Raw genomic sequence first — 22,956 nt, forward strand, 5'->3', positions numbered from 1 at the left:
TCTTTTAAGCTATTGAGTGGAAGGAGATTTCATTATACTAGCTACTTTGAACTTTCTGTTCTGTTTAATCAAATTTCTGAAGGATAAGACATTTTCTTTTGTTCAGGTGCCAAGTCTGTTCCACAGCAGATGGATTAGAGGGAGCCTTCCCAAAATGGATTTCCATTGTAAAGAAAAGGCAATGTGAGTCCCTGTGCAGTGTTGCCCCCTAAACTTCACAACTTTAACTCTCAAAACAAAATAGAAACAATTCTTAAATGCCTATAAACTCAGTACCAAAAGGCACAATAAAACAATATTATTTTATTGGAAATATACAGAAACATTACAGATGTATAAACTATCCAAAATGAATAGTACTTATAAACATTTGAAAAATATAAACTCTTATAAACAGTTTATCAAAAGTATTTGAGAACATTCAACATATTCATGACCCTTCTCCCCCCTCCCTCGTACCTCCAAAGCTTTTGAAGGTGAAGGTGACATTTAGTTTGGTTTCACTGGTTTTATTATTTACCCCCTCACACTGAGAATCAAACCCAGTGCCTGTGTGCATGCCGAGGGAACACTGAGCTACATTCCCCCTCTCTAGGGAAAATATTTTTGTTGGAATGGTCCTGTATTGTGATGGAGAGTGGACAATGCTGAATTTGCCTTTACTCGGATTGTCGAAAATGAATAACGTGACTGAAACTGAGGAACGATGAAGAATTCACACAAACTTGTGCTCAGTGGTCCTCCTCTTTCTTGTAAGAACAAGGATTAGAACTCAGGTTCAGTGAGAATCAACTTTAGTGAATTGCCTACTATTTACTGGGCACAGAATAAGAAGCTTTCCATGTATGTTAAATAGCATTTTCTTCCTTTGTTTTTTTAAAGAAATAAGTGTTAACTTAATCCAATGTTTGAATTTTATGAACATCTTTTACTCTGGACGAAAAATAGAATGATTAACCATTGACCTAATAGTGAAGTTATAATTCAAAAGGCAAAACCATTTTCTTTACATATACATTGACACCCACCAAATAACTCATGTCTATAAGATGACAAGGATACACATTCAAATGCACACGAGTAAGAGACAGCAGTTCCGAATGTCATAGAGGGACACAGTAGTTTACTCTTTCTTGAGCAGTATCTTCCTACTCGAGAGAGATTCAGCTGTGGTATTAGATCTATAGTAACATTTAAATTTTTTAAATGCATATTCTCACCAGCAATCTTTCCAGAGATTTGCAAATATTTGCCATTTTTTATTGTTTCTTCATATATGACAACTGATTAAATCTCTCAGTCTCTCTCCTGGGCGTATATGTCAACACCAATTCATTTTCTAACCCAAGACACATGGATTCTTATGTTGCAGGAACCTTTGACCTGTGAACAATGTATGAAGGGCAAAACTTGACAGCTAAGGTGTCAAGTAACAAGTGACATTTAATAAATGTCTAAAAGTTAAGATCACTAGAATGGAGAATGGCCGCAATGAGGAAAGATGTCAAGAAAGATGACTGATATCCTCACCAAGAGGAGACCCTGGGGGAACCCAGTGGAGTCAAAGCCACAAGGGGAATTGGCAAAAGAATTAGTACAGGTTTCAAACATACTACCCTTTCAGAAGATAATTTTCTACAAACGTGTGTTCACAGCTTCTACATCTGCTACTCAAAGTGAGTCAGTGACAGAAAGTAAACATGTATTTGCCTTGAGGTATCAAGTCACGGGATGCCCATGGATTATCAGCTCTCCCAAACACACAGTACAGTTAGCTGCACTCAACAGTTACTCTTGTTGAAGATTCTAAGAGCATGAGTGTAGAATGAGTCAGAGAAGTCAAATGCAAAATTTTAATGAGCAAATGATTCTTCCTGTAGCATGACTTCAGAGTTTTTTGTTTGTTTGTTTGTTTGTTTGTTTGTTTTTAAGGGACTTTCTCTCTCCCTACACACTTATCGATGATCTGAATTGGAAAGTAAGGTCATAAGGAATTCAACAGAAAAAAACCCGGCCTCTGTCATTGCAAACAACAGTAGGCTGTGCCCATTCTGAAAAGTTAGAAAGTGTTTATAATTTCCTTATTAAGGTGAAAATAGCAAGTTTTAAAAGGACATTAAGATTGTACAAGGAATCTGTTAGTTCTCAGTTTTGGATGACCCATCTTTTAGGGATAAGACCTTTGAGAAAAATAGAAGCATGCTATGAACTTCACATTGCATAGTGATTGTTTTTACAATACCTCTATGTCAACAAGAAGAAATTTATGGAACAGTAGTTTTTCAAAAAGCAGCTGTACCACCTTTAACTCAAGCACTCAGGAGATAGAAGCAAAGGAATGCTGAACTCGAGGTCAGCTTGGGTCACATAGCAAGAGCATGTCTGAAAAATAAACAAATGAGAAAACAAGCCGATAGAAAACATCCCACCTATAACAGAGAGAGAGAGAGAGAGAGAGAGAGAGAGAGAGAGAGAGAGAGAGAGAGAGAGAGAAGAAGAGAAAAAAAAGAAAAAGAAAAGGAAAAAGGAACAAAATGGTTGTTGGAAGTCATTGCAAAGCAAAAGTCACTTGGGATTTCCAGAAAACATGTTTTGCTTACATTACCTATGTCCATAATAGATTCTCTGACATAATCATGTGTGTGTGCTTGGGAAAAATAAAAGAAAAATATGTGTCATAAACTTTTTAGTTCAGTATGTTCTTTAACATTTTGCCTATCCGCTGTGTAGTGCAGACCAGAGGTCAATACACCAGTGTTCCCGTTTCTTAGTTTGATAGCATGAGATTATGAGTCATGGGACAACGGCGTCCAAGATTCTGCTCAGTCAGAAGACAGTTAACAGATCTGTGAGTCACCCTGAGTCCAAGACCAGGCAGGGATGAAGCACCTCCTGGCAAATCTATCAACCAGAAGAATTATTCTGAGACAAACGTACACCTTTGACTTCTGTTGAGCTCGGTGTCTGTCTTGGTGGTTCTGAAAACATAAAAGAAGGACACAAATCTTCTAGAGGAAGATTAAACTTGATTTTCCAATTTGGAGGCTCTATAGAGCAAAGAGCTTTTCACTTGGCCTCCCATCCTGAGGATGTGTACAGTGTTATACATGCTAACACACAAACAGACCTTCCGAGAGCAAGTATTATTTCTCTTCGGGTATCTTGGTTGAAGTTCAAAGTTTATGGATACTTTGGTTATCAGTCCTGCTAAACAGGGTGATGTCATCATCATACCCTGAGGCTGAGAAGTCTGCATTCTCTAGTAAAACATAACTGCTCTGACTGCCATTTGGAGAAAGGACTTCTTTCTTAGCAGTAGACATGAGCTCACTCCAGGTGATGGTGGTGTTTTTAAAAGCATGCAGGAGGAAGATGCCATTGATGATGGTGAAGAACCCACTCAGGGTACCAATGACATCTCCAGCTTTCATGCCATACCACTCCTGGAACAAGATGGCAGAACAGGTCACCACCATGGACGTGAAGAAGACATAATAAATGGGAGTCACCAGAGACGTGTTGAAAGTGTCCAGGGCCTTGTTGAGATAGTTAATCTGGGTCGTTACTGAAAGCGCAAGCACGGCCAACAGGATGAAGAACAGGGGGTCCTTGTAAACAGGCTTCCTTTCCAGCAGTTCCTTAATGGCGATTCCCAAGCCTTTGACAGAAGAAACGGAAAACGCTCCGATCAAAGAACAGATTGCGATGTAGACCAATATATTAGTCTGTCCTTTCTTGGGGGCCACAATCAAAATCAGCACCAGTGAGATCACAGAGATGATCACCGCAAAGGAAATGAACCCTGTCAGGTTAGGAGGGCAAAGAAAGAATTAAGACTCAGGAGATGCTAACAGGACCACACCTTACCGAGATACTGTTAGTCACAAATTTAAAAACACAGGATTTTAGAACAACTGAGAGCAAATAAGCATCATTCTGCTCCTTAGTGATTTCATAGAGCACTTCACAAACATATTATTTGAGTCTGGACAATAACCCTGCTAGGCCTGGCAGATATAGTGTTTTATATGTTTACTTAAAGGATAAGGGGAAGGGATATGGGTTCGTTATAAATCTTCCATCTCCACTTGCCTCACCTCTTGTTAGTGTGAAGCAAGGACACACAAACCCCCAAATAAATGGTTACTTCTTGGAGAATTTAATCCCACTGCAGTTTACAATCCACAGCAGGCTTGTAGGATACCTTCAGTGTCACCACAAATATCCTCTGGTGACAGGCATGGTGAAGCATGTTGGAAATGTCAGCACTCGAGACTGGCAATGAGGACTGTAAGTTCAGGGCCATCCTGGTTTATATAGTGAGGTATTATCTCAATAAACCAAACCAGACCAGACCAGACCAGACCAGACCAAACCAAACGCATACATACAACTTCAGTGTTTTTTCTTTCTTCCTTTTTTTTTGTTTGTTTTGTTTTAAGGCTGAATCACTGACCTGGATCTCTCAATTTCATTTCCATTTCATGCAAGGATGTGACTTCTCCCTCTTGCGGGGCGTGGATAACCATCACAGTTGACCCCAATAGGCTTAATATACAGCCTATTTTCCCGTGAATGTTCAAGTGCTCATTTAAAAAATAGGAAGACAATATTGCACTGTCGAGAGAGAAAGAAACAGAATCACTGGCTGTTCAATTACCTTCTGATGCTGTAGCAGCTTAGAGGTTGCAGTGTGGGTTGCTCTGTACCCCACAGAGCTGACTAGAATATGCTATGTGATACCAAAACGCCCAAAATTGTTCAGAAATGATGGTTATGTATTTATATCTTACCCCTTTTATGCCCCAGGAGGAGATATTATAGACATGTTATGCTACAGACACTCCCGTTACCTCTTAATTAGATTAATTAGAGCTTAATTAGCTTCCTATCACCTTATCTCCTGTAAAGTAACTCAAATGAAAGCTATTTTATAGCTCACTGCTAAAACTGAGCAATCCCTTCTTTGAAATGCTTGGCTCCTCAAATGCCTTGATTGGACGTGTTTTGGAGTGTGGCTTATTTGCATATATGGGATCTTTTAGGGACCTGAGCTTAAATAGAAGATTTATGTATGCTTCAAGTAAACTTGACGAACTCATCTGAGGACAATCTTACACAAGATGTTTGATGGGGTCATGTTGTCATGCAAGTCTGTCACATGAGGTCATGTAAGGAAGTCTGTCACATGAGGTCATATAAGGAATTTTTCACTTATGGGATCCTAAGCAAGCTCAAATGGTTCAAATTTGGGAGTGCTTTGGCTTTGTGAGTTTTGAATTAGGGGTGTTCAATCTATCCATTTAGAATACAGCCGACCATGGATGTTGTAAAGACACAGGCCCTAGGCTGGGGAGATGGGTCATTCAGTGCAGCAAAAGGAGCAATGCCTGAGTTTCATGACTAGGACCCTCGTAAAAAAGCCAGTGTGGTTGTGCATAGTTTAAAAACCACAGTGCTGGGGAGGTGGAGATTAAAGAGTCCCAGAGGCTTCCTGTCCAGCTAGCCTAGCTTATGTGTGAATCTCCAGCTCAGTGAGAGATTCTGTATCAACATAAAAGGGTGTTCAGTGTCTGGGGAATGACACCTGAGGCTGCCCTTTGGCATTCATTACACACACACACACACACACACACACACACACACACACACACGAACGAATGCATGCATGCATGCACGCACACACGAGTGATATGTACCTAGATAGCAGAGTTGATATGTAACTATCACAGACCTGTTCAACCATGCAGACTGTCAAATAGAAAACTCCACCTGGATATTTCTGCCTATTGAAAGTTACCAATGCTTTGTGTTTCACGATTGGCTTTTAAAATGCTCAAGGTTGGCACCTCCGTGGGCACCAGAGTAGGACATCCTGCTGCTACATCAAGAGGATGGCTGTGGTTCCAGCCCGCCAGGCTACTTCTTTGCTAGTTTCAATTTATGATGCCATTTGACTCCCAAGACTTTTTAGCAGGTGCTTTTTCAGAGTTGTCCTCTAGTGGTCACTTGTGGGACTGCAGTCCCAGTGAAAACTCATTAGGTTCTCTCTATTCTATAAAGACAGAAAGGAGAAGTGGGGAGACCTAGGCAGAAGCTTTCTACTAGATACATATACTTTATAGACTCTGAAAAGACAAAGGCAATGCCATGGTAGCCAGGCCACACAGAGTTCACGGCTCATCAAACACGTTCACTCGAATCACAATACAAACCAACTCAAAATAAAGCCAGATCCACTGTGCTGGTTGGTTTTGACACAAACTAGTCACCTGGGGATATGGACCCTCAATTGAGGAGTTGCCTCCTTCAGACTAACCCGTGGGCATTTTCTTGGTTAATGAATGATGGTGTGTGGGAGGGGTCAGTCCACTAGGAGTGTTACAACCCAGGACAGGGAGGTGCTCCTGGATTGTATAAGAAAACAAGCCGAGTAAGCTGGGGGGAGCAACCCAGTAAGCAGTGTCTCTCCATAGTTTCAGTTTCAGTTTCTGCCTTGAGCTTCATCCCTAGCCTCCCTCAATGGTGTGCACATGCATGTGTGTGTGTGTGTGTGTGTGTGTGTGTGTGGTGTGTGTGTGTGTGTGTGTGTGTGTGTGTGGTATGTGTGTACCCTTTCTACTCCTAGGTTGATCTTGGTAATGCTGTTTATTAAAGTAACAAAAATCAAACTAGGACATCCACATACTATAAAACAGGGACTCCTACTACAGGGGTATGGAATTTTTGCAAGAGTTGAAATGTAGCTTCAACACTATGCCTTTTAAAGTCTTCTGATGGCCGTAGCCATTAATCACTATGGCAACAAGAAAGATTCAGAGAAGTTTACTCAGATGAAAGGTTTAAAACAGACACACACTCTGGCTAGGCTTCACTGAATCGTCACAAACATAAATTGCAAGTACCTTGTGAGTACTTGTGAGCAGTGACACAAGTGCTCTTGTCCCATAGGGGTTTTTTGGAGGGGGGGGGGAGTGTTGCTCTTTGGTTTCTTGGTTTTGTATTAACAACAATGTAGTTTCTATTTCTATTGTTATTTTTTGTAGCTTTCTTAAGTTATTTTTGTAACTTTTTAGAGACAAGATTAGATTTTATCTTTGTTGGGGGTTGAACCCAAGACCTTCTGCATGTAAGTGATTTCCTAGCCCAAGAAACAGACCCTTATGCCTATGTTATAAATGGCTCGCCTCTAAGATTTCAGGAGTCCCAGACATTATTTGGGGCTGTCTGGGCTTTGTGAGCTCAGATTGCATTGTTATTCTTTGTGCTGTGATTTCTCATGGTTTAAGGCTGCCGGCAATAGTGAACTAGCCTCAGAAATCAATCTCTCTGTTGTTCTCTTACCTTATGAGAACGCTCAGAGCCCCCAGCGGAGTGACCAAGGTGGCGGGTGCGAAGGCATAAGCAGCGAAGTTCGCAGCCTCTCCAGCTCCCACTGGAAAGCAAGCAGAAATATGAGCACATGGGATTGTAGCTGCATCAGAAAAAAAATAAGCAAATGGCTCATGCTATCAGCAGACTTCTATCTCAAAGTGGCTAAGACCTACCGGAAAGCATTGACTTTGACAAATTACTTCTTGCAGCCTGTGAGAAAGGATTGCTATCAGGGGATGCTGATCTACCTGCCTGGTGGTAACAATGTAACAGTGCTGATGGACAAATGTGTGATATGGGGTTTTGATGGAGACTTGAGCCACTAAGATGTTGTAAACATATTTGATCAGTCGAATGGATTCTACTAGAGGTAGCTTTGGAATAGGTTGGAAACGACTCCACTTGCAATTTAACCACAGTGACAATATCGGCATCTTATAAAATGAGAGGGTTTGTAAGGAATTCCCGCCACAGGCCCACGGCTGGAATCTCCGAATTGGAGATGACCTACAGGCAAGTGATGGTGTCTCAGGAGCCCAAGAAGAGCCAAGGAGCTGCTTCAAAGTCCTAAGAATAGATGTCTAAATGTAATCTTCTCTGAGAAACTTGAGATCCACACCAAGTACTACATTGCAAATAACTTTCAGAGGGAAGGAAACTCCCCCAAGAGCTAGCTTTTGTGTGAAAGCTAGCTTATTCTCAGAGACTGCAGGGGGATACTTCTCCAGAGACTGTAATATTCAATGCTGTCCAACTGCAACACGCAAACACATAGCGGAGAGAGGAAACAGAAGAGTATATCCCTTTTCTTTGAATACCCAGCATTAGAACACCGTAAAGACAGATCTAAATTTACAGAGCAATTAGGAGACTGCTCTCATAAAAAAAAAAAGTCATGGTGCCCTTTCCAGACTATTCAGTTTCTTTTGGTGCCTTTATATTCAAATATTATATTATTAAATTTTATATTATATTATAAATATAATATTAATATAAATTATAAATATAATTATATTATAAATATTATATTAATTATATTATAATTATTATATTGAGATGGTTTCTAATTTTATAGATGTTGTTCTATGCAAATATTAACTTTACATGCTAATAGCCAGAAAGAACCCCAATGTATGTTCTTACCCAAACTATCACAAGCTTGTTTGCTTAGTTTACATGGCATTGTAAACATAGCCACACAATTTTCTCCTTAGATTTTCATTTTAAGATTTATTTTTTACTCCATGTATGCAAGTGTTGGCATGTATGCATATCTGCACATTTTGTGGGTGTCTGGAGCCTATGGAAGTTAGAAGAGACGGTCATGATGCCCTGGAACTAGAATTGCGGATAGTTGTGAGCCTCTGTGTAGGTGCTGGGATGTGAACTCAGATCCTCTGCAAGAGCATCAAGTGATCTTAACTATTGAGGCATCTCTCCAGCCCCTGTAGTTTCCTTTGAAAGCATGAAGGAAGGCTGAGGAGATGCAAGGAAGACACGGACACAGAGTAAGAGAATCAGTCAGGTCATCTCTACTGGAACCTTCCTAGGGTAGTCCAGTCAACTTTTACTCAGCCAATGGATATGAAAACACCTTAAAAACAGAAAGGGCTCTACAAATTTAAATATCGACCTTTTTAGTTTCCAACATTTATTAGGGAAAAGGGACTTGGGCTGTTTCTTTTTAAAAATTAAAAAAAAAAACGAGTTCTTTATTTTGTGTGTATGAGGGGTGTGTTCATACGTATGTCTGTGCACATGGTGCCTGTGAGGCTCAGAAGAAGGTATTTGATCCCCTGGAACTGGAGTTATAGACGGTTGTGAGCTGGCGTGTGCTGGGACTCAGTCTGCAAGAACAGCAAGTGATCTTAACTGTCCAGCCATCTCTCCAGCCCCCGGGTTTTGACTTCTAATAGGATTTCTTCAATGCTGGAATAAGTTAATTGTTTTTGGAAAACAGGAGGACTTTAGGGTTCAGGGTACAGAGAGAGCTGAGCTGTGAGCCACATGAAGCTACCTTATGATGTCCTGCCTTTGGAAGACTCTGACTTGACATTGAAGCAAGTTTGTGGGAGGTAAGAGAGGGAGGTGGGGAAGTCAGGGAGAGTGGCAAAGCAGACAGCCGGCCTCCCAGAAGGACATGGTATTAGTATTTTGGAAGTGCTTCAAGCCTGAGAGGTCTGTTTTTATCCTTAAACTTAGTGTGGGAGGAAGAGAGTCCTGATAAACTCTTCTATCTCAAAGCAGCTAAGACCTACTCGAAAGCTATGACAACTTCTTTCAGCCTGTGAGAAGGGATTGCTATCAGGGGATGCTGATCTACCTGCCTGGTGATAACAATGTAACAATGTGGATGAACAAATGTTACAACTTTACTCTGGTATCAATATCCAAATAATCGTTTTTTTAAAATTTATCTACACTTGGTCCTCATAAGGAAGACACACCCATTTACAAGAGAATGTTCAGTCAGGATAGCCAAAACAAGTCAAGTAAGAACTCAGAAGAGGAGCTGGAGAGACGGCTCACAGTTTAGAGCACTGGCTGCTCCTCCAGAGGACCCAGGTTCAATTCCAGCACCCACAGGGTGGCTCACCCAGTCTGTAACTCCAGTTCTCCATTGGATGTCCCCTTCCGGCTTCCTCATGCACTACATGCACAGGGTACACAGATAGCCACACAGGCAAAACACTCATACGACACAAAATATAAATAATAAATAAATAAACGAGGAACAAAGAACTCAGAAGATCCAGGAGGGAAGATGTTTCTCAATTCACCCGGGGAAAACAGGAGAAGTTTGTGATATAAAATATAATATTGAAAACACAAACGTCTTCAATAGCATTCTGTGAAAGCACAGAGCAGGCTCTGTCAAAAAGAGTGAAATAACCTCTTTGGCAGTAAATGGATATAATATGCCAAGTCACCAATCCTTTTCCAACAGAGGTCCATCCTCCAGAGGAGGGAAATTACTGAGCATGAGAACTCATGAGCTTCATACTTACTTGACAGCAGTCCTGCCCACCACAACCATTCCTTGAGGTAAGAATGTCCACCTTGCCCTGGGAAATAGCAAAAAAAAAAAACAAGAGTCAGGCTTTCACCTCAGGAGATGAGGGAAGAAGCCCTGACTCCCCAGAAAGGTGCTGAGCATGTGGGAAAAGGCAAGGCTTCTGGTCACCTAACTCGGCAAGAGTCTTCTCTGAGTGAGGATACACTCTCAGTCCTTCCCAAGGTCTTTTCGAGCTTTCTGCTACCTTTGACTTCCATGATGTTTATGGAAAGTTCCTTTGACTTGTGTGAAGTTTTTACTTGATCACCAGGTTCTCTGACGATGTCAGTTGGCAGTACAGACATAGGGCTTTATAAACTCTAAATTTGTTTTCAGTCGTAGTTAAAAAAAAGTTAAAACCTAAACCATAGCTTGCAGCTGACGCTGGTCCTAGTGGGAAGAAGATAGCTAATACGGAGCCTCTGGGACTTTGGAAGAGCCAATTAAATTCTGGGCAAGCATCAGACAGGTGGACCCTGCTTATCTTTCACTCTGACATACTGAAGAGGACAAGCAGCTTTTCTGAAGCTGCCTAGGGTCATCTCTCTGTGAACTACCTGTGACCTGTGACCCGAGTCACTGCTAACATGTTGGCTATAGAGAATGGAATTTTCTCAGTCCTAACGCACGTAACTACCTGACTCTCACCTTGATGGTTTTGTTATAACTAAACTAAGCAGGACACAAAAGCAATAAAAGATGATCTTGCAAGGTAGTTTATTTTCCTTCCTTAGTATTTTCTCCTTATGAAATTTACAAATGACTAAACAGCAGCCATCACACCGGATGTCTGTACCTCTCCCGTGCTTTGCCATTATGCCAGGGTGTTTTCTTATTGCCTGCAATTGTTCTTTATATATTAGGAATTCTATAACACTGTGTCCTATATTTCATAGCTCTCCTCACCACCAAGATGATCTAATTACTTAGTTTCAGTAAGTTATTTCCAAAGAGGATGTCTGTGTATGACTTATTTTATGCATCCATTCAGAGAATCTCTTAAATTACATAGAATATCTTCTTCCTTTACACATGACAGATTTATGCTTAAGACTTTATTTCAAGTTCAGTCTGGCATGTATTTTGCAGAATGGTCACTGGTTTTCCCTCTACTTTTCCCCAGTTGTCTCAACACTTTTAATTTATGAATTCACTTTTCTTCACTGCTTTGAAGAATAACATATTAGCTGCTGTGTGTAATCTCCCACTCATACATCTTCAACAATCCCTTTTTATTTAAATTCCAGTACCAAATTGTTTTCATTTAAGACCACACTATAGTATATTTTCTGATGGAGCAAATCTTCTCTCCCATTATTCATTTAGAAACTTGTTTACATTTGTAGCCATTTATTTTCCCATTTTGACCTAGGAAAATGTATGAGTTTCTTAAGCTACGATACTTATCAAAATGAACATGAATCCAGTCAGACAGGCTACTCAGAGTCTGAAATGCCACTCTACATATCGGGATTCCACCATTATCTGTTCGTTGACTCAGCAAATATTTGGTGGGTGCCAAATACTGTAGGTGCATGGTTTATGAGTCTACTATCAGTAAAATGTGCTGACTAAACAATACATGCAACATGCAATATCTTAGAGGCAGTGAAGGAAACTGGTTCAATGAGAGAAACCGAAGGGTAGTGGAGAAGGAGACCGTTCTAGGGTGGTGGGCTATGGCACGATTCAGAGGGATGAGTCAGCTGGACGAAGGGTAGGGGGAAGAGAGTTCTGTGCCAAGGGAAAAGCTCTTAGGGTAGAAGGGAGCGTGCTCTATTTCAAGGGCACTAGCGAAAACTTCGTTGGATGTGTTCCTTACCTGCTCTGGTAATTCCCTTGTTGGCCAGTTGCAAGAGACCCTTCTTTTTGAGTATGAAACTTGAGCCAATAAAAACGCTGGAACTTATGGCCAATACCAAGCCTACATACAGCCTGTATTTGTTTTCTACACTTGCTGAAACGCTGAAGTTGGTTTTGGAGGAATTCAGGTTCGTGTAGACTATAGGGTAAGCCAGCAGCTGTGACACGTTTGTAATCTCACAGGAAGCCCGGGAAGAGTTGGAGCAGACCAGCGACAGCACATACCCTGGCAAAAAGAAAGAAGGGGATGGTAAGAATGCGAGGGGGCTGTGCGAACACTCACTCCTGTCTGCTGAAGACGGACCTGAGTGAATGGAAACACATTTCTATTGTAAACAGGAAACTCCCGCCTAAGAGGTGGTCCACAGGCCAACAGACACTTTCAATGCGGCTTTCCCACATTCTTAAAATGACATAAAGATTATTTAGTTGTCATTGTTCAAAGAGGAGAGGATTCACACAAAAGTCTTCTGATAAACCCTGCGACCTTGCAGTACATGAGTCTTGGGTTCAGTAAGGAAGCAGCCCGTTGGAAACGGAAGTGCTTGCTTAGGTCTGCCTTCTGCTCTACAGCTCACCATGGCACCCCCACCCCCACCCACCTCATTCCCCATGATCAGTCTGTCTCACAGAAAGCAGGGTTTGTGACAGGCTGGTGGAGAAGGCCATGGCCATGCCACTGTCCTATAAATTATCCTATTATAGGAAATTTAGCTGACCCATTCATGGGGTATGAACTATGCATTCCAGAAAATGCATTAAACTTTAATTTTGCATACCGCTTAGCCCAAAGAAAATCGTCTCTCAGTTTAACTAATTGACTTGCTCCTGAATAAACAGAATTTTGTAGAAAAATGAATTAAACATCAGTAGGCTTTATAAAGAATAAGATTATAGTAAGAATGCAAAACTACTAGAACAGACCCATTCTGTGCACTGGAATTTTTAGGCTAAACTCTAAAACATGAAAGAGAAACATGTCGCACACCATGAGAAACTTCTGATAGACTGCCACCTGGACAGCTAACCAAGAAACTGACATTGTGACTAAATCTTCTACTTTCTCATCTTATTTCCTTTTTTAAAAGGCAAAGTGTCCCAACATCATTTATCCTAAACAAAAAACAGACAAAGGTAGATCATGGAATTCATGAAAACCCCAAATCCACCATGGTAAAGAGCCTCTTGGAAGGAGAGCCAGTCCCAAGCGATCAGTTGGGAAACATATCCAGATGAACAATACTAAGGGAACCCACCAGGCTGTATTTATACATTTATATGTATAATAACTAAAATAATATTTGAACAGGTCATGAAGTTAATAAGGAATGGTGTGGGATGCAGGGGAAGTTGGAGGGAGGAGAGGGTACCTACTCTCAGTCCAGTACTCGCATAGGAAATTCTCAAAATTAAAAAAAAAAGAAAAAAATGTAAAAACAAAACTAAAACAAGCAGGGCAGTGGTGGCACACGCCTTTAATCCCAGCACTTGGGAGGCAGAGGCAGGAGGATTTCTGAGTTTGAGGCCAGCCTGGTCTACCGAGTGAGTTCCAGGACAGGCAGGGCTACACAGAGAAACCCTGTCTCGAAAAACCAAAAACTAAAACAAACAACAGCACTCTGATTTAACATCCCCCGATCTTACATTATGCCAACACATCACTGACAGCTTCTAAACACGTAGTGAGAAGACTTCCCATAAGGGGATCTTCACGTTGTCCAAAAGCATCCTGAAGCTATCATAATTTATAAAACTCAATTAGGAAACCATCTTAAAGTTTTCAGTCTTGAAATGACTGAGAAACTGATCTCAAACATTTCCTATTTCATTTTTCTGTGTGACTTAAAGAAGAATTGGTTTTACTTGAGAGCTGTAGAACTGATTCTGAGTCAAGACTTTTAAATATTCGAAGGGAATTACATTACTTAAGGGATTTCCAAGAAAAACAGAATAAAACAAAATAGAGAAATGTCCTGCAATATTGTTTTAAAAGAACAACCATGAATGCTCACTCATAGTAGTGAGGTAGCTACAATATTCTTACTTTTCCCTGTGAACATCTCATCTAAACCCAAGAAATGAGCTAGGCATATAATCCAGGCATTTGGGAGTTAAGCTCACAATTTTGAGATCAGTCTGAATTACAGGAAGAGACAGCAGAAAAGAAAAAACCAAAAAAACAAAAGCAGCCAACTAAAGAAACAACAACAGACAAATGGAAAGAGAGCTTGGGCATTTTTTGCTAGTTACAATCTGATTACATTCATTCCTGAGAAAACTTTGAACTCAACTTCCCAATGAATGCATGCTTGTCCTTCACTATGAGGTTAGCATAACCATTCCAGAACTTCATCTCTGAAGTCAGGGTGGGTGGCCCTCATTCCAGAAAAACAATATGCCTTCTAAGCAGCTGATGAAGCAAAAAAACCATTTCCTCCACTTTAGGGGCAGGGGGACGGTCGTGCCAAGGGAACACGAATCATCTTGTTTGCATTTTCCACGTTCTGTCAGGACTGACATGAAGGCTGGGAGTTTTATGGCAGGAGAAATAATAAAAACCTTGCTTGGTTATTGACCTTAGAACTTAAATTGATTTATGCTTTGGGAGTGTATTCAGGGAGGAAAGCCCACAGAGGCTGTGATCGGAGGAGGGAGAATGAGGGTTTGGAGGGGCCCAGGGCACTGGGAAAAGAGAAGGTCAGGGTACACTGTGAGGGCAGAGACCCAGGAGGGTTTTAGAGGATCCAAAGCTATCTCTAATCAAAGTGTCTCTTGATCCCAAGAAGCAAAGTATTTGAAGGACTTGAAGCCAGACCTTACTCCACACTGAAAGTCTGTAACAGTCATTTAAAGATTGATTGTACTAGACAGTCACTTTGAAAGTGAATACAAGGCTGTATTTCTGCCAGCAGAGGGCTTGCTTAACTTCTTTGGTGTTATTGTTCTTTAAATATGAAGTAGAAAATAGCAGATATGTGCTACTTTGTTAAAAAAAAAAAATCACTCGATTTAACAAACAAGATACTACTCCTTAACCGGGCAGTGGTGGCGCACGCCTTTAATCCCAGCACTTGGGAGGCAGAGGCAGGCAGATTTCTGAGTTCAAGGCCAGCCTGGTCTACAGAGTGAGTTCCAGGATAGCCCAGGCTATCAAGAGAAACCCTGTCTCGAAAAACCAAAGGGAGAAAAAATACTACTCCTTACAAGTAAGGCTGATTCTGGATTCTCGTTAACACTTCTCTCCTTAGAAAAGTGATTTCTAAACAAAACAAAACAAAACAAACAAACAAACAAAAAGCCAGGCAGTGGTGGCGCACGCCTTTAATCCCAGCACTTGGGAGGCAGAGGCAGGAAGATTTCTGAGTTCGAGGTCAGCCTGGTCTACAGAGTGAGTTCCAGGACAGCCAGGGCTACACAGAGAAACCCTGTCTTGGAAAAACCTAAAACAAAACAAAACAAAACAGAAAAGTGACTTCCTTGCTGTAACAGTGCCAAAGTTGGGTAACTGGGAATTGTATAGCTAAGCAACCCAAGTCAGTCTTTTTACTTCAGAAAGTGATAAACGTAACATACGTAAAGTCAGTAAAGTCTTAACGTTCACAGAAAGGCAAAACACTTTCATCTCTCAAAGCTACGCACATCTATAGAGAATCATTTAATTGTACAGTTTATGGCAGATTATCTGATTGCTGGGAAGTCTGTGATCGGGCAAAGCTTCATTGTAATTAGAGAATCACAGCAATGCACTCCCAGATTGAAGACTGAGTTGTCTCACCATCTAGTCTTCTGTGGTTGATAAGTCTCAGCCCTTCCATGTTTGGCACACGGTTCTTTCCCTGGTATAGTTTGGATGCATAAGCATACATGAAAGGCCTGATCCCCAGGTGGTACTACCAGGATGTAGTGGCAAGGTCAAGAGGTGGGGTCTAGTTGGGGTGGGAGGGTCTTTGGGTCAATGGAGGTGTGCCTGCCTCAGGGGGCATTATAGCATTCTGTCATCTTTCTCTCTCCCCATGATAAGGTGGGCAGATTTGTTGTGCTGCCTCACTGCAGACATGGGAAGTCTGAGTGGGATCTTTCTGTCCATCACAATTCATTCACCAGATTTGAGCCTCTGTCGATCAGGTCACACCTTCCTTGGTTGGTCTCACTGACTCTGCTGTAGTTTTCCATGCCAATTAAAATAAAGCCTCAATTCCTGCCAACCCTAAACTTTAAAACTTAACATGCTCTGAGACTTGTTCACCTCTGACCTTTTGTTGCATTGTATATATATTCTTGTCTCACTCATCCCTCAAACAGCACAAGTTACACTTTCATTCATCCATCCAAATATTTATTGTCTTTTAGCTGCCACGAATGTTATGAGCACACACAGTGGTGAACATAACTCTCCTGTATTCTAATGGGGAAGGGCTAGAGAAATGAACCATGTAATATGTTTAAATGCCAAGAAAAGCAGTAAAGGCTACATACATATACATGTACATATACATTACATAAACATAATTTGAAAACAGGATTAGGTAGAAATATCTGTTGCATGTAAAAGACAAAATTTGAGGCAGAAGTATGTGTGAGGGGTAAAGGGACTGTGTCGTCAGTGGGATGGAGGACAGGAAGGAGGTGGAACAAGATGTAGTCACAGAGCAGTTGGCACAAGATCCGGTGGGTGGATGGACTGGTAAAAAACAAAACAAAACAAAACAAAAACAAAAAACAAAATAACCCCCCCCCCAAAAAAAAACAAACAAGCCCTATCCTGTCATCATTCCAAAGCTCTACCCAGTTTTCCTTTATATTCAGAGAAAGTCGAGTCCATCTGCCTCATCCACAGGCTCCAGACCTATGGTCCTGCTTCCTCTGTTCTGTAGAACCTTACTAGGTCCGGCTGTCTCTTTTGTAGTTGTCTTAAGTTAGTTGCCCCTCACCTCACATCTTTTATAGTGGCTATTATTTCGTCTGTTACAGCGTTGGCACACACAGGGAGCTGCTTCTTGGCACTGAAAAGCCTCCTCCTGGGTTGAGGTTGTAGCTCAGTGGCAGAGCACAGTACACGCCCGCCCGCTCACACAGCTGTTTCTTCACAGTCACAATCAGAAGAAACTTTCAATTCCCTCTCAGCCAATGACACCATTTAGTACCCCCAAGCAATTATGCTTCTCCTCAGTTTGTTTTATAGCATTATGTTATATGCGTATCCATATGGTTATGGATTTGCTCAACAAAACAGCTGTTGAACCCATACCACCCAAAGTGTTGTGCTAGCTACTTATTTGCTCACAGGCAGTCATCTCCCCTGCGGACTGGTGAGGTATAGGTCAACAGGACAGGCAAACAGAGCAGATGATTTTAAGGAAAGCACAGCAAGCTAGAATAAACAGAGAAGGCAGAAGGAGAAGGATAAATTGTTTAGGCTAATTTGGAACAGAGTAAGGGTTAGACACAAATTAGAACAAATCTAGAACAAAAGAAATTTAGACATTGCAGTGGACAAGTGTATGTATAAACTCTCTCATGCAGAAATGCTCATTATTTCAAATAACCAGACAGAACTAAGGGCCAAGGGTGTGGCTCAGAGGCACAGTAATTGCCTGGCATGGAGGGGCGGAGGTCTTAGGTTTGATCCCCAGGACTTCCAAACCAAGTGAATTGCAATGGAGAACTCCCACCACAGCAGCCCATGAAGCAACCACAAAATGCTTCCAAATGGAGGTGAGAGAAGATGCTGCTGGTTTATACCCCTCTATTATCTTTTGTTGTTGGTTGGTTGGTTACAGGGTTTCTCCATGTAGCCATGGATGTCTTGAAACTCTGTGGACCAGGCTAGTCTCAAACTTACAGAGATCTGCCTGCCTCTGCCTCCCACGTGCTGGGGTTAAAGGCAGGTGCCACCTCTGCTGACTTAAGGCCTATCTTTAAGGTCTTCTTTCTTTAAAGGGCCTGGGGGAGCAGGCAGGAGCTGGGAGGAGTGGGGAGGAGCAGGGTGGAGCAGGAGTGGCAGGGAGGAGTGGGGAGTGGCAGAAAGTGTCAAAGGACTGCTGGCCCTGGTGTTTCCATTAACTAGCGCTGTTTTCACACTTTACCATCTGTAAGAAAGGTTACTCAGTTTTTCCTCTTGGGGAAAAAGTAAATAGGAAGCCAGGTAAGGTGGTGCTTATTCTGAATCCAGTGCTGGGGGCAGGGGCTGGTGAGTCTCTTTAAGTTCAAGGTTAGCCTGGTCCACAGTGAATTCCAAGCCAGCTAAAACTATGTAGTGAGATCCTGTCACAAAACAAAACAAAACAGACACCCTAAAATGAATAAACAATCAATTTTAAATGACAGTTCAGGAAAAGAACTTAAGAAACATCCCAGTAACCTTGCATGCATACTTTAAATTTTTAAAATCATTTATAGTTCATACTAAATACTAGGCTCAACAACGTATGCCACAGTGTTTCCTGAACAACTTTTAGTTTTTGTTTTGTTTTTTGGGGGGGACTAGAGAGATATTTTTAAAATAGTGCTTAATTTGGGCACACAAGAAATCTTTTAGGACTTAGAAACAAATACCTTGTGTTGTAGTTTTAAGACATGAAGGAAATCTCTTTCAGAGCACTTGATAAAGTTATGGTTTATGAGGATTAAAGTGTCTCTTGGAGGCGGTGGTGGTGCACGCCTTTAATCCCAGCACTTGGGAGGCAGAGGCAGGCAGATTTCTGAGTTCGAGGTCAACCTGGTCTACAGAGTGAGTTCCAGGACAGCCAGAGCTACACAGAGAACCCCTGTCTCGAAAAACCAAAAAAAGTGTCTCAGTAGTAAAAACTATCATCATTTCATGGATTTTGAGAAATGCCTATCACACGTGTTTTTTGAAAGAGTGATGTGTCAAATTCTAAGAAACGTGTCATCTCTCAGAGGCCATGGGGTGGATGGGGCATTGTGTCAGTCCTGAGTCTTTGATGCAGCAGTTAATTCTGGCAGCTCTGGAGACTGGAAGTCTGAAATCAGCATGGCCTCGGGGTTGGGCTCCTGGTGACAACCTCCCCTTCCTTGTGTTTTTTTTTTTTTTTTTTTTTTTTTGGTTTTTCGAGACAAGGTTTCTCTGTGTAGTTCTGGCTGTCCTGGAACTCACTCTGTAGACCAGGCTGGCCTCGAACTCAGAAATCCACCTGTCTCTGCCTCCCAAGTGCTGGGATTAAAGGCGTGTGCCACCACCGCCCGGCTCCTTGTATTTTCTTGGATTGAACTTTCAGGTCTCTTTCATATACAGCCACACCAAAGTACCGTATACACCTACAGGTGAAATACAGGCCCAAAGAATGCCATGTTTAATTTGAACATTAACTATGAAGCCGCATTAAAGTCTCTGGTTCACTTTCTGTATCTGTAAAGATGGAAACCAAAACTACAGAATTTAGCTATGCAGGAGTGTGAACAGATATGTTTTATACAAATGTTTTGAATTTTCAAGATTATACCATATATATCAGTATAGAAGCAGAAGAGAAGGGTACAGCCAATTCTCAGAGTCACGATTTCTCAATTGCCTCATCTTAAAACTTTTCTAAAGTTATTTTTGTCTCATGTATATGGGTGTTTTGCTTGCATGTATGTCTGTGCACCACATGCATGCCTGATGCCCTCAGAGGTCAGAAAAGGGTGTCAGGTACCCTGGAACTGGAATTAGAGATGAGTGTGAACTGTCCTGTGGATGCCGTAATCAAGTTCATGTCCTCTGAAAGAACGGTCAGTGCACTTGACCACTGAGCCATCTCTCTAGCTCCTGATTTCTTTTCTTAAAACCAAAGACATTCAGGTCAGGAAGATAGAAAAAGGTCAACTTTAAATATCACAGGCATTTTCCTCTGTTGTCTAGCTATGGTCTGGAAAAGTGGCTCACTCCATGAAATAAAACTTTGAAAACCTTTGTTTCTTCTCTGCCTAAAGCTTGCATTTTGAACCCCATGTCAGCTAAGAGGTCCTCAGACATGAGAATTTATCAACGTCCTTTGGCAGCCCAGGATATCTGTCCTTGAGTTCATCATAACATCACCTCCACAGCCTCTGACACAGAATGTGTGTGCTGTTGGAGTGTCCCAGGTGATGGCTGCAATGCTTGCATTCTGTATCCCCGGGGTCATGTTTTCACTGCTAATAAAAGCTGTTTTTGGTTGTTGAACTTGATTTGAGTTCTGTTAGAACACTTGCAAATAGTAATCAAACCAAATTAAAAAAAACCCACCCCTTTATGTGTATTTAAGTTTGTCTTTTTATTTTGAGATAATTTGGGGTTATGAGATCTTTTGAAGTATTCAGTCATGGTTTTAACAGTCGAAATCAAAGTACTACTGTAACTTTTCCTTTTGGGCGTCTTATGAAACTACTTTGTTCTCGGACTCCATGATTAGCTCATCATTCTGGTCTCAGGTAGATTAACACATTCTCTAAAGGGTCTGAGCCACCCAATCTGCAGACCACCCACACCTTCTAACATTAACTGTGTAAGACTGCCACAGCTGTAGGTACACTATCAGATCATTTGCTTCTTGGGAACTTCCTGTCATCAGGGTAGTAAACAGACTAGCGTTGAGGGTATGACGACAGCCCTTTCCTAGGACGTCGGCCACTGCTTGGCTCACAGGATTCTTGTTCATCACCTCAAGCAAATCAGTGAAAAGCAGATCCATTTAAGCCCCATCAGGGTCCACCTTGTGGATTTCCTGAGGTATCCCTGTGCCACCTACTCTATCAACAAGAAGATGTCTTTCCACTTTAGAAAGGAAGAAAGAGAACCAAGCGGAATCTCTGGGGCTAAAACCTAGTCTCCTACTACTGAAATTACAGATTAGCCTCTCCCATCCTTCCCAGTACCTTCCTGCACAATTAATCACTGGGTGACACAGAGCTCCAATAGTTCTTGTAGTTACTAAATGTGTGAGCAAAGCAGAAAAAATATCCAGAGGTCAAATGAGTGGGTGCAATCTGCTCACAGATCCCTGAACAAACAAGGGCTGGGTACATTAGTGCCGATCTGACTCTGTGGCTCCAGAATTATTTAGAAAAGGGACCAATTGCCATTAAGTACATGACTGTCTAGGAAATAACCCTAGATGCAGCTGCCTTAGGGACCACCAGTCTCAATTTGGGGAGAGTTTGTGAACTGTTGTGCATTTTCTTTTACATGCCTCTCCCCTTTCTTACTAGCTGGGTTTTTTTGTTTGTTTGTTTGTTTGTTTTTCGAGACAGGGTTTCTCTGTGTAGCCCTGGCTGTCCTGGAACTCACTCTGTAGATCAGGTTGGCCTCAAACTCAGAAATCCGTCTGCCTCTGCCTCACAAGTGCTGAGATTAAAGGCGTGTGCCACCACAAGCCGGGCACTAGCTGGGTTTAAATGAGTCTCCTCCCTTCCTTCTTCCCACCCCCCTTTTCTTTCTACCCCATTAAGTTTTAAGCTGGAAAAGCCAAGAAGAAAAGACATGAAGGATATTGCCAGAAACTTCAGAAACAGTAGTTCCCAATCTGTGGTTCTCGACCCCTTTGGGGGTTCAAACGATCCATTTATAGGGGTCACATAGCAGATATTTGCATTATGATTCATAACAGCAGCGAAATTACAGTTATGTTGCAGCGAAGAAATCATTTTATGGTTGGGGAGTCTCTACAACATGGGAAGCCGTAGCTAAGCCGTAGCTACACTGTCCTAGCATTAGACTGGGAACCACTGTAAGGCGCCTGTCTTACCAGACAGCTTCTTTGACTCGTTAAGCAAGTAGGTTCAGATGACCTTTGCCCTGACACTGGTGGAAAACAAAACGATAATTTCATTTGCAATGCACATTTCCCAAGATTGTCCCACCTTTCCCCTTACTCTCATTCAGTTCTCTCTGACCTTCTGTGTGGAGACTGCAGGAAGCCAGTGGATGTGGTGAACATCTGGCAAAGGTCAAGGGGGCGGGGACCAGGGATTTTACAGGGCAAGGTGTGGGCTGGTAATCCCAGTCCGGCCCAGAGGAAGAATTTACAAAAGGGCACACCCAGTTCCCTGTTGGAGGAGTCACCCTCCTCAAAAGATTGCCCAGTAAGTCATACCTGAGCGAGCTCTGAGTGGGACTCTGACACAGTCTGTTCAGGGAGCGGCGTGGGAAGCCCACGAGATCCCTGGTACGTCCTCTGCCCGGCAGGTGACTTGAACCATGTACTCTGGAATTGAGGCTGAGCCAGGAAACGTCCTCCTAGATCAAACCCTGGAATCTGTCCTCAGCAAGCATCCCGAATTTCCCTGCCTCACACTCAGTACGACGTAATCAACATTGGGCTGGCCCGGGGACCAAGAGGGCGTCACCTCTGTCCTGCTCCCACTTGGGCTTCCCCAAAGAGTCTGGAGTGCAGCGGGCACAGCTAAGTATTTACTGTCCCGTTGGTGAGACAGCCGACTGGACGACTGGAATACTAAATGACTAACTAGAAGACCGCCTTGAGAATCCGCACATTTTTCCCGAGACTAGTTGTGTCTCGAGACCAAGCATCTGGGCTCCCAGCTACCCAAGTGACCCAAGTGTCCCACCGCCGGGGCTGACACTCACCTTCGTGGCAGGGCTCTCCGGGTGGCAGCCTCAGCTGTGCCCCCATGGCCTGGGGACCGGGCTTCCTCCGTGCTAGCAATAGTTTCTCACACACCAG

At 42.2% G+C, this 22,956-nt stretch overlaps 1 protein-coding gene across 1 annotated transcript; it reads right to left on the minus strand.

Moving 5' to 3' along the window:
* Positions 1-288: 288 nt before the first annotated feature.
* On the minus strand, positions 289-22,956 carry Nipal1 (NIPA like domain containing 1). The gene is made up of 6 exons (XM_028780759.1): positions 22,860-22,956; positions 12,252-12,518; positions 10,383-10,439; positions 7,345-7,435; positions 4,457-4,617; positions 289-3,802 (listed from the first exon to the last, which is right to left on the minus strand). The coding sequence occupies exons 1-6, from the start codon at positions 22,903-22,905 to the stop codon at positions 3,174-3,176; spliced, it is 1,251 nt and encodes a 416-aa protein (XP_028636592.1). The 5' UTR covers positions 22,906-22,956; the 3' UTR covers positions 289-3,173.

This window comes from Grammomys surdaster, unplaced genomic scaffold (assembly GCF_004785775.1).
Source record: "Grammomys surdaster isolate TR1022 unplaced genomic scaffold, NIH_TR_1.0 372, whole genome shotgun sequence".
In the NCBI taxonomy this organism is placed as follows: Eukaryota; Metazoa; Chordata; class Mammalia; order Rodentia; family Muridae; genus Grammomys; species Grammomys surdaster.

Excerpts from the sequence above, each read along its gene's own strand:
- Nipal1 (XM_028780759.1), bottom strand. The coding sequence starts at position 22,905 with ATGGGGGCACAGCTGAGGCTGCCACCCGGAGAGCCCTGCCACGAAG. Across the intron at positions 12,519-22,859 it reads CGGAGAGCCCTGCCACGAAG|GGTATGTGCTGTCGCTGGTC; the intron begins GTGAGTGTCAGC and ends TCTTTTTGCCAG. Across the intron at positions 10,440-12,251 it reads CAAGGGAATTACCAGAGCAG|GGCAAGGTGGACATTCTTAC; the intron begins GTAAGGAACACA and ends GCTATTTCCCAG.